Below are 11337 nucleotides of genomic sequence, written 5' to 3' on the forward strand. Positions count from 1 at the left end.
GAAGAAAAAGCTTTTTCTTCAGTGGTGCATTATAACCTTTAACTTTGGAGTTAATTGTAAGTTTAATTGTTTAAAAAAAAACTTAAAACTTTTATAACTGAAAATACCCCCTCAAATTATTGACTATTAATGTTAACCAATTGGGCCCGTGGGCTGTATGGCTTTTGGCCATAGCCCCTTCCCAAACTCTAGAGAAAAAAAAAGTCCTGCCAGATGGCAGCAGCGTTTCAGTTTGCGTCCCAAATTGTAGGCGCGTACTTCGGTATAGTTTTATTCATAAATGGACGTGGAGGATAAACTTATATTGAGCCTCGGTAAATTTATTTAGTATAGAAAATATATCGAGTTTCATTACGGCCTTAACCAATAAATATTTTATATTTTTTTCATACTTTTTTTGTGCTCCGTAGTTTTACCCATTACATTAGAAAGGATTGAAAATGAGTTGGATGATTTATATAAATGGTCAATTCAAATAATTGCAGAAAGAAAATTTCAAACAATACTTTTTAGCTATGTAGCAAAGTTTCTCAAAAGAGGTATTTATTTTCTTACACACTTATAGATTGTGGAGAATACGATCAGAAACTAGGACTCAGCAACTAATTTTATTTTCCGCCTAGTTATGTTGGTATTTAACAGTTTTTCAGACTATGTTTCATAGCAGTTTTTCCATTGTAAATGAACCTTATCATTGTCTCGTATCACTTGTTAATTCAGTATTGCAAAAACGTGAATGTTAGTATTTACGTGGTTCATTAGAAATAGCAATATTGGTAATTCTTTTTAATTTGCTTATAATTAGGGTTTGTAAGGAATGGTCTATGCTCAAAATTCGCAATTCTCTGCGGCAACTGTGCCTACATATTTCATTTAGAAAATCAACCAAAAGAATCGTTTCAAATTTTGTCACTAATTGGAAATCTGTGTTTAGTAAGAAAATTTTAATTTCAGTTGAGAAATACTTATCTAAAAGTTTAACATTACCAGTGCTTAGATTCAGCGTGCATCTTTAAATTGACATCAAATGGTACTTTTTATTACTCACTACAAGCACAGATTTTAGGATCTCAGGGCCATTTTGATAAGGCGCTAGAAAAAATATCAATCATTGACACTTTTTTACCTCGGCTGGAATTTTCTGAAAAGATTACTGTAACGCTTTTAAAAGGTATTGTTCTTTTCTTAAGTACCTTTCAATATACAACTCCCACAAGTAGTTTTTTATCCTTTTTAAACCGATACTGTCAGGTAAATTACTGTACGACAAAAAAAGTTACGAAGAAGCCACGACTTTACTTACAAAAAGTGTCCAAGATATCAATCACATAAATAATAGTTTAAGGAGCGAGTATTACAACGTTATTGGATGCAGTTTAGCCAAATGGGTCAGAAAGTGTGTATTTTAGACAACTGAAAACAATGTACTGAAATCCATCAAAATATATTGCAGGAAAAACCAACATTAGCAATTCTATGGTTCCAACGTTCATTTGAGGAAAATAACCAAAATATACTTTCATTATACAATATTTCCTTACAGTACCGTACTTTAGCGAGAAACGAAGCTGAAATATCAACATTGAAGCTCTTATTAAAAGTATTGACTTAAAAAGATAAAACCAATTTCAATTATAGTCAATTTCACAATTTTAGGCTTCAAAAAATAAGTGTGAAAATAATGATATTGCTGTATCCTTAATGGAAGCTCAGTACATTCTGGCGTTGCGTTTATTACAATTGAAACTCTATGATCAGTCTGCCAAATATTACCAAAAGCTTCATTCGAATTTCACAACAAAAGTAAATTAATATTTATTACAAGAAAATATTATCTTAGCATTTTGTATTTCAGAATTGGAATTTGATAAAATGTCCAAGTGTTGCAAGAATTAAATTGGAAACTGCGTATGTTTATTACCACGCAGATTTATTGTCAGAGGCTTTAAAAATTTGTGATATTATAAACGGAAAATTCCCAGAAACTAAGCAAGAATCTAGACCTGGCTTACTAAGGTCTTTTCTGCGAGGAAATTCAAATTATTTAGAAGACCCAGAGAATGCATTTCAAGGAATTTGCGCTGGTTTAATAAAATCCTTGATTTTAATTAAGTTGGGCCTGAATGAAGATGGGGTAGACATTTTGATAAAGTAATGTGTGTTGCGTGTAAATTAAATTTTTAGCTCATGTGGCACCTTTATTTTTAGAATTAAAAATGCCATGAGTTTGTTGAAAACTGAAGACAATATTATATTATCCAAGAAAATTAAAGTCCAAGGATCATCTTGCCAAGAGGACCTGAGTGCTTTATTTCAAATATTATCGCAAGCATATTCTAATTTGGCTGTTCTTAGAATCCAACAAGGATTGAATTTTGATGCCTTGCATTTGTTGCAAGTCTCTCTGATTTCTTGGCCTGGTAAGTTGAGTTTGGTTTATCTCTTTGACCATGCAGAAGCTTTTTTTACTTAATATCTTAAATATCAAGAAAATATAGATTCATTTTACAACTACATTCTGCTATTGATTAAAATCAATAAAAAAGAGGAGGCAAAGAAATTGTGGCTAGAAAAGAGAACTAAAAGAGGAAAACTGCAAAATGCTATTTGGATTAATTCCAATGATGATCCAAAAAGAAATTTTACCGTTTCTATTTTTAATTTAAAATGTTTAGATAATTTTTTTAATTAATAAACAAGTTAATATTTTGTATATCAGTGTAAGAAATATAACTATATACATTTATATGGTTAAAATCAAAATTCATATTTAAAAGCAATTCATTTCGAAATAACACGCTACAAATCATCATTTGCAAAAGCTGAAAGTACGTGGATATTGTTAATAGCTTTTAATAATGTAATGTATTAATCCTGTATTACCTATGCAATGTAATTCTCTTAATTTTTCATTATTCTTCTTCCTCAACATGTCTCTTGCAGTTACCATATGCTTTAACCTCTGCTTCAAAAAGCTTGACTGCAAAAAAAAGATATTTAGATGTCTGAATACCTGAAAACACTTTTACTTGTTAATGTACCAAACTTTCTGCATCCGTAATTTGAGCTAATATAGTTTCATTTAGTTCTTTAGGTTTAAAATTAAATGTCGATCCTTCTACTTCATTTGATATTGCCTCGGTAAAATTGTTTTTGTCAGGTGCCAGGAGGCTATTAAAAAATTTCATTGAAAATTTAAAAAAAACAAGTTTATGATTTAAGTTACTTTTTTTGTTGTTGATATATGGATTTTTCAATGTTAAGCAGTTTATCCCATTTCTCTCTTTCATCTTTTAGTCTTTTAGTATAAGCCTCTAGTTTGCCGTATCGTTTTTCTGGTTTAAGCTCTTCATCTTGGCTGGAATTTTGTTTTAACGCATCTATAAAATCATTACAGGCTTCATCTCCTGCAAAATTGAATCAATGAGAGCAGTTGGGCAGGTATTTTCAACATAACACCTTACCCCGAATCACAAGCTGATAATTTAAATTTTTCTGCTTAGAAAACTTTTCCGCGACTTCGATTGAGGCGTGTTTAAAACAGTATCCCTTTACACTTATTAACCTTTCCTGGCCATCGTTAACATTCAAGAGATTTGTGCCAAGGCCTGTGTTAAAATCAAATACAGCGCCTGTTCTCAAACTTCTGCCTGATTGATTGGTGCTCCTCCTCCTATTTAAAATGCTAGATCTCCGTCTGTCTTTAGATTCTTTTCCCAAATTCATCCTAAAATAAGTTTTGGTACTAATAACTTTAAGATTGGGTAGGCTCCATCTAAATCGTAATTTTTTTTAAAAGTTAGCGCGGGAAATGCAGACTAAGGGGCAGGCCAGAAATTAAAAAAGCGACGCAGAAGGGCCGGACCAAATCCATATCGTCGTGATTCGCGTTCTTCGTTGGGGTCAGTGGTCTGAGATGTTGGTTTGTTAAATAGTTTCAGCATATGTAACATAATTACTCATAAGTATGCCACTGTACCTTTATTCCATTCAAAAATCTTCACTAACGGTTTGTTTCACCACGAACCAGTAAAATGGTGGACTACGTTAGATTTAACCTTTTTATTCATCCTAGTAATTTTGGGAGTGACACTATTGGCTACTAACATATGTATTTAAGCCAATGGAAAACCTCTAAATTGAGAATGAATTTTTTGCGGCGGAATTTTAGTCAGCCCAATGGAGCTATATTGAAATTTATAAACTCGCTCGGTTTGTGCGGATGAAGTTAAATTATGAGTAATTTAGAAAAATAAAAGGTTGGGGAAAATGACCAATATGTGATAGCTTTCCGAAAATGGAACAAGTCGTCGAAGTGGGATATTCCAATTTCCACCAGCGTTATTGAAACCCATATCAAGCCTAGAAGAGTTAGGCCTAGCCTAGGCTCAAAAGAATCTGCAAAGTCTCCAACTTTATAGATGTGCCAGAAAAGCTCAACCTGAATTTCAACTATTTTTTCCAATAAACCTTTTTATTTGACAATGCAAATTTATTTTAGAACGTAAGTCTCCGAGAACTTTATTAATTTGCAAATTAATTACATTAACAGAACTTAACACTATATTGTAGTTCATTTTAGCTCCTAAGCCTTGGTTGTTCAAACCGGTTTGTTTTTAAAAAAATGGCCGTCGGTTTATCAGACGTAGAGCTAATTGTTCGACGGCATAATCGGCATTTGAGATTCGATGACGTCAAATATGACATCAAATATTACGTAGGGTACAGATGACGCAATATCTGTGAAACAAACCGTTAGTGAAGAAATAGAGCTAGTGGCATACTTATGAGTAATTATGTTACATATGGTCTCAGTTCAATAAAAATATTTATTTTAAATAATTTTGTAGAATTCCGCCGTACAATCATTTTATTTATATTAAAGAGATAGTAAGGAGTATTTTGTTATAAAACAATTATCTCGATGGCATCACGATCAAAGAGTATAAAAACTACGTAACCTAGAGATATAATGACGGTCGAAAGCAGTAAAGGAAGTTGTAGCAACCGGGGGGGAAGGCACTCAGTGAATTTGCACTTCAAATTTCGGTACCGCAGCGCCACTACGGCAGTATTTAGTACAATAAATAATAAAACCGGAGAAAAATGGCAGTTACGGTGTTGCGGAGGTGCTAAATTTGGCATTTTGGATATTTAATTGTCTAATATCTGTCAATTCAAAAAAGTGACAGTAATTGGTTACTGTTTCGTGATTTTTTTAGTTAGAATTTGTGGATTCGTTGTTTCGGTGTTTATTTTCAAAAAGTGAAGAATAAGGCGTTTGTTCTCTAACGTTGCCAAGTCCTAAAGGTAACCAATTCCTTAAGGAATTTTCAAGAATGTTGAACTAAATCAAAATGATTGCCACTTAAAACTGCCGTATTGGCGCTGCGGTACCGAAATTTGAAGTGCAAATTCCCTGAGTGACTTCCCCCCCGGTTGCTACAACTTCCTTTACTGCTTTCGACCGTCATTATATCTCTAGGTTACGTAGTTTTTATACTCTTTGTCACGATTGCGCCTTAAAATTGTTTTACAGCATGACTCCCTACCATCACGCCATGTTTATATTTAATAAAAAAGAACATTGAATAGTTACGCTAAATTCGGCATGTACCACCATCGGGAGGTTGCAAATCGACAATATTGTTTCATGGAATGACCCAGTTTTAAATCCTCGATACGCCTGGTATATATTTTTTTATGGCAAGCCATTCAGGACCAAATTAAATGAAAATATAGAACTACCTTCTTAGAAATATAAGCCTAAATTCTTAGAAATATTAGCCTACCTTTTCAGATATATAGGCCTATCTCTTTCAAAATAAAGGGCTACCTATTTCAAAATATAGGCCTATCTTTTTCGAAATATAAGGCTATCTAATTCATTGCCCAATAGGCTCTTAAATAAAACCTCTTCAAGGAAATCGCCAAGAAGTAATATTTCCGTGAGACAGGGCCAGCAAGTTACTGTTTATATAGTGCTTGTTGTAGTAATGAAAACTTTTCACCCGTAAACAGAACGTCGTGTTTTTGCATACCATACAGGTGAAAGGTTTCCATTATTTCAACAAGTCGTCAATAAACAGTGACATGCAGTCCCTGCATCTCAGAAATATTACTTCTTGGCAATGTCCTTGAAGATGTTTTATAACCCTTCCTAGTACTTAGTGGCGCCATCTAGTCGGTGGATGCTCTTAAAAATGTTCTTCATTATTTTTAATAAATCTTTAAAGACGCGACCTTTTCTGACGAGGTCTATAAAACCGGGCTTAGACTCCGTTTTGTAAACTATATGCTATACCAAGAACGTTTATATTTATAAGAACGTTGAACGTTCAAATTGGCGCCTGGTGCCAAGATTCAATCGGTTACAGAATAACTCCGCCAAAAAAACCGCGTGCGGCGCGCACTAAAGGTTAAAACCGTTTCTAGTTCAAGTGCGCGCTGCACTCGGATTTTAGGGCGGAGTTATTCTGAAACCTATTAAATCATGGCCCAAGCGATGCCTTTTGTTCAACGTTCTTATACATATATACGTTCTTGGCTATACTAATATGCCCTAATTTTCTAGTTTCATAATTTCCAGATGGGACTACACGAAGATTTTAAGGTGCGGTCATTCTGAAAAGTATTCGCCACCAAAACGAGTCTAGGTGTCGCTGAGGCGTCATGCACCACCGAAATAGCGTCTATGATCTAGCGTTTGGTGTTCGCGACTGAAACGAGTCTAGGTGGCGCAACGGCGCTAGCTTCTCCGAGGTAGAGAGCCTATTATCTAGTGTCTGCTACAGAAAAATTAAAAAGTCATAAGTACGTTTTTTCTTAAATAAACTTATCAAAATATAAGCAAACTGTGCAAAAATTATGTCAAAATGCAAGTATCATTATTTATAAAGTAAAATTTACGAGTAAAGATGAAGAAATACTAATTAGCCTTTTCAGTTTACATAGAGCCACCTTGTGGCAAATGCGAGAAGCCCATGAACTGCTGGATTATCGTCTGCTAAGCAGACGATTTTTCAATAAAGCGTCTGCTTAGCAGACGAAAATCCAGCAGTTTATGAGCTTCTTGCATTTGCCACTAGTGGTTCTATGTAAACTGAAAAGGCTAATTGCGTCTGCTTTAGCCGCTACCTATCTGTGTTTTAATGACGAACCAAAGGGGCGTAGCGATAGTTTTCGGTCGCGAATAAGCATTGCCTTGGTTCAAGGTTCTTAAGGTGCTAAATGGGTTCTTATTTAAAGTGTATTATCATTCGGCGTAAAAAATTTCATTTGGATTTACAGAGACGGTCTGCGTAATTTTAAAAAAATACGTACCAATCTAAATACAAATTTAATCATTTCGGCAAATTACGTCAAATGAACTTCAAAATTCGCGGTACTTTCGATTTATCATGCGCATCCAGTCTTATGACGCCATAATTCTTGTATTACCGAATTATTCCGAGAGGGGAGGGAGAAAGGAATGAAGGGAGAGTAAATTTTTAATCTCGGAGACCGAGAGCCTTCGTCGGAGCTCCGAAGGACGGCTGTGCGCGATTGTTCGATATTTTATCACGTGTATTGTTTATGTTAAAACCAAGTAGAAAACGCACCGACAAACAGCGTCTGAAATTCAAATGGTGGTGAGTGAAATATTTGAGTTATTTCGGATGTCTTTTGTCGTTTACGAGACTGTAAATCGAAGCCGGTAGGGTTGGTGTACTAAGCCTAGGCCCCGGTTCCAACAGAAGTACAGAACTAACGCGCTGTTTACTTTTTCCCGTCGGCACTGTCGGCAGACCTTCGGGGCAGACGTAATCTAGAAGAATTTTTGGGTAATTCCAAAGCTAAGCGGTACAAGGTCATATATTTAGGTTTAGGTTATCACTGTTGCGGAACGATTTGTGAAACTCTTCTTCGCACTCGTAAATGAAAAGCCGTTGAACTAGGCCTACTAATAAAATGCTCTTTTTAGTTCATTCCCGTTTCATTTAGAAAAAATCAATGCCACGGTCTGCTTCGAGGGGGAGGAACGTACGACGAAATCCCGTACACTATAGAATTAAGACTTTACAAATCTTCAAATCAAATTAGAAATCAGAAAATCTCTTCTAAAATCTAAAAATCATAGTAAAAATGTAACTTCAAAATTTCAAAGTCAGATTCGTATTTTCGAAATAATATTTGATATTTAAAAGCCAGTGCTCAATATTTGTAAATCCCTCTAGATGCCGCAAATAGCCCGTATAGGCCTAGAATAGGCTTATATTTTTCGACATTGTAAGCGTAGAAGGAGAAATAGAAACGGTATCTCGGGAGAGTCAGGTAGAAGTTGCGGACCTTCGTCCGTAATTACGGATCTTCAGGGAAAACGAAGAAGTAAAAATGTTATTAGACACGTACGTTTTCAAAGTCACCGGTTAAGTGGGAAACAGTTTTATAGACGATTGTAGTCTGACGCGCGATTCGGAATCGTAAAACATTTCGTCACCGTTCGAGGAGTTTTCGGTGTAGATAACGTGTTTAGCGTGCGCGTGCGGCGTGCCCTTTAGACGCGTGGCTTTCGGTTTGTTTATAACGGGCTCAAAGACTGTACCTTTTTTCGCCCGAACATGTGTTTTAGCGTTTAAACTACGTACGCTATTTTATTTACCGAATCGTCACGACCTATCGTGATATGGGAAGTGTCATTTCTAAAAGCCACTGTATGTTTCTGTCGTTTAAGGTTTTTCCTCGCACTGACGCGAAAAAATGTTTTCGACACGGAGGAAAATCCACTCCAAGAACTCCATAAATCGTTACGACTTGAATTCGGGCAATGGCAATTCGGACAATTCTCAGAATCTCTACCCGAAATTACTCAAGTACCATAACTTCGAGCGTTACAATGGCAGGGACTCTTCTCCTCCAGCGCCGATGACGTTCACCTCGGAGAACGCCGGAAGGTACCACCAACCGGAAAGGTCCTCCAGTCTGGGAAGCAGCGACAGCGGTGGCTCTTACAAACTAGTCACCAAGAGGGCCGGTAATGGCAGCTACTTGGACGACGATAACGGCCCTTTTTTCGACTCTTACTCCAGCGGTTCCTACGACAGCAGCGGCTCCGGGGGCTCGTCCAAGTACTCTTTACTCACCCATTATCGATCGAGTCGATCCGGTTCCGACGAATATTGGCGGCCGGTCAGTCTAGAGGCCAAAGGTGGCAGGTCGAACTATTCGTCGGGCGGGGGCTGCGCTCGCATTTCGTCGACCTCTAGGGGTCTTCTCAATTTCGGCAATTTCTGTTTCATCAACTGCACCATTCAGTGTCTGAGCCACGCCCGCCTGCTGACCGAATATTTCTTCGGGGAGACTTTCTTGAGCGACCGCAACAACGGCCGCCACGCCGGACTGACCGACAGCCTGGCAGCCTTGATCAAAAGCCTGTGGGACAACGCTTCGAAAAGCGCCATCAACTCCATGGAGTTTCGGAAACAAATTCGTCGATTTTCGCCCCGTTTCGACGGCTCGGTACAACAGGACGCCCAGGAGTTTTTGCGTTATCTGCTTCTCGGGGTGCACGACGAAGTGAACCGGGCCAACGCCGCCTCCCGCGGGGCGGTCGCCTCAACCACCTCTTCCAACGGCGGTCGACCACGTCGGGATAGCGACGCGGGATTCCCAGTCTTCACGGAAACTAGTCAAGCCGAGACAGCTTGGAAAGGTTATTTGGCTTTCGAGAACAGCGTCATCGTCGATCTCTTCGTGGGCCAACTGCGGAGTACGCTGACGTGTACCGTTTGCGGTCACAGCTCGGTCACCTTCGACCCTTTTTGGGACCTGTCGTTGCCCCTCCCCTCGGACCGTCGAGAACCCAATATCTACCATTGCCTCGACGTCTTCATGGAGGAGGAGTTCCTGGACGGAGCCGAGAGGCCTCGGTGCGTTCGGTGCAACACCAAGAGGAAATGCTCCAAGAGGTTCTCCATTCAGAGGTTCCCCAAAGTCCTCGTTCTCCACTTGAAGAGGTTCTCCTCGCACGGCCTCCTGGGCAGCAAGATCAACACTTCGATCGATTACCCCGCCACCGACCTGGATTTGTCTCGCTACTGCTCCAGGGGGACCGTTTCCCGCTCCTCGGACACTCCCCTTTACGACTTGTACGCGGTCGTTGACCATACCGGATACGTGGGTGCCGGACATTACACGGCCAAGTGTCGCCATCCTTACAGCGGCGTCTGGTACGAGTTCAACGACGCCGCCGTTCACTCGATGGACAGGTCCGAAATCCCATCTTCCCACGCTTATATACTCTTCTACGAACTGTCTTTGCCCAGCAGCTCAAAATTATGAACATTCTTCCCTAGGACATTCTTCTAAATACTACAAACACCAGTCAACACATTTTCTTACCATCTCTATCTTTTGTGGGATTTAACCGTTATTATTATTATTATTATTATTTTAGTTGTGTTATTTAAAATATTAAATTTACTAGGATAAAAATTGGATTTGTGGATAAATTGGGGAGATTATATTATTTTTATTACCATAAGCCATATACAGGCCATTTATGTCATAATATTATCGTAGACGTTTCTAAATTCTATTATTCAGGTGAAAATTTGATTAGTTGACGGCAAAGAGTTTGAAAAGAAATGGCATTGTTTTATGTTATTACGGTTTTTTATTTAGTTTTAAAACGAAAAAAAAATTCATTCCAGTCGTTAAGTTTTTGTCGTTAATATTTAAATATGATCTCTTTACTCGTTATGTATGATATTATTTTTTGGAACCAAATTTGAGGTTTTGTTTAATTCTCCCTCTATTTCCATAAAATGAGAAAAATTTACAAAAGGCTGCAATAATAAATTTCGTTCGTTGTTAAAATTTTCACAACTCGTTTTTATTAAATTTATTTTGCGAGTTTTTTCGGGGTGTTCGGCTATTCGATAAGAGATTGTTATCGGTTATTGTTATTCGATTGTCAGTTTAAAAGGCAAAGGATTACCGTTGGGATTAATTGACAAAAGGTGGGATATTTATATTCGTCTGAGGTATAATTAATGGGCGTATACCCTTTACGTAATGGAATTAGTAACTCTCTTATCGAATAATTATCGAGAAATTTCATATTTTAATCTCAATAGGGGGATTACAGTCACTAATAGACTTTTCCTATTGATACCAAGCGATGGGTTCTAGAAGCTCGCGAGGAACAATTTTGGAACAGATACTATTCTCGAACAAACGAAAATTAAGTCGTTAATTTTAATTATTTGGTGAGATATCACTGAAAAATAAGAGTTACCATACATTTTTGTTGTGAAGTAAATTCCATTAAATAATGCATGGTAATCTTGTTAGAAT

At 37.4% G+C, this 11337-nt stretch overlaps 2 protein-coding genes and 1 pseudogene across 6 annotated transcripts; 2 read left to right on the plus strand and 1 right to left on the minus strand.

The window, feature by feature from the left end:
• The first annotated feature begins 31 nt into the window (after positions 1–31).
• LOC149932063 (uncharacterized) lies at positions 32–3165 on the plus strand. Of its 2 annotated transcripts, none has more exons than XM_090155146.1 (11): positions 32–314; positions 411–539; positions 643–738; positions 806–933; positions 1060–1171; positions 1252–1388; positions 1454–1600; positions 1657–1803; positions 1856–2151; positions 2209–2420; positions 2490–3165. In XM_090155146.1, exons 1-11 carry the CDS (start codon positions 281–283, stop codon positions 2690–2692), a joined length of 1641 nt encoding a protein of 546 aa, XP_090011272.1. In that variant the 5' UTR covers positions 32–280; the 3' UTR covers positions 2693–3165. The 2 variants fall into 2 exon arrangements, with proteins under 2 accessions (XP_090011272.1, XP_090011271.1); XM_090155145.1 differs by having other exon boundaries at positions 40–314; positions 991–1171.
• On the minus strand, positions 2725–5641 carry LOC149932064 (uncharacterized). Its single transcript, XM_090155147.1, has 6 exons — positions 5600–5641; positions 3465–3727; positions 3227–3407; positions 3042–3171; positions 2884–2980; positions 2725–2822 (listed from the first exon to the last, which is right to left on the minus strand). The coding sequence occupies exons 1-6, from the start codon at positions 5611–5613 to the stop codon at positions 2800–2802; spliced, it is 708 nt and encodes a 235-aa protein (XP_090011273.1). The 5' UTR covers positions 5614–5641; the 3' UTR covers positions 2725–2799.
• Positions 5642–7376: 1735 nt separating this feature from the next.
• On the plus strand, positions 7377–10848 carry LOC149932065 (ubiquitin carboxyl-terminal hydrolase 2 pseudogene; annotated as a pseudogene). Of its 3 annotated transcripts, none has more exons than XR_016472759.1 (2): positions 7377–7631; positions 8714–10848. The product of XR_016472759.1 is annotated as a ubiquitin carboxyl-terminal hydrolase 2 pseudogene, transcript variant X1 (transcript). The 3 variants fall into 3 exon arrangements; XR_016472761.1 differs by lacking the exon at positions 7377–7631 and adding an exon at positions 7684–7705; XR_016472760.1 differs by lacking the exon at positions 7377–7631 and adding an exon at positions 8191–8623.
• Positions 10849–11337: the final 489 nt, after the last annotated feature.

This window comes from Leiobunum rupestre, chromosome 8 (assembly GCF_980474605.1).
Source record: "Leiobunum rupestre chromosome 8, qqLeiRupe1.1.hap1, whole genome shotgun sequence".
NCBI classification, from domain to species: Eukaryota; Metazoa; Arthropoda; class Arachnida; order Opiliones; family Sclerosomatidae; genus Leiobunum; species Leiobunum rupestre.

Bases quoted from the DNA above. Each gene is read 5' to 3' on its own strand.
- LOC149932063 (XM_090155145.1), top strand. From the start codon at position 281: ATGGACGTGGAGGATAAACTTATATTGAGCCTCG. The intron at 1,172-1,251 runs GTATTGTTCTTT...CGATACTGTCAG, and splicing joins TACTGTAACGCTTTTAAAAG to GTAAATTACTGTACGACAAA. The intron at 1,804-1,855 runs GTAAATTAATAT...TTTGTATTTCAG, and splicing joins ATTCGAATTTCACAACAAAA to AATTGGAATTTGATAAAATG.
- LOC149932064 (XM_090155147.1), bottom strand. The intron at 3,172-3,226 runs GTAACTTAAATC...ATTTTTTAATAG, and splicing joins ATATATCAACAACAAAAAAA to CCTCCTGGCACCTGACAAAA. The intron at 2,981-3,041 runs GTACATTAACAA...TTTTTTTTGCAG, and splicing joins TTACGGATGCAGAAAGTTTG to TCAAGCTTTTTGAAGCAGAG.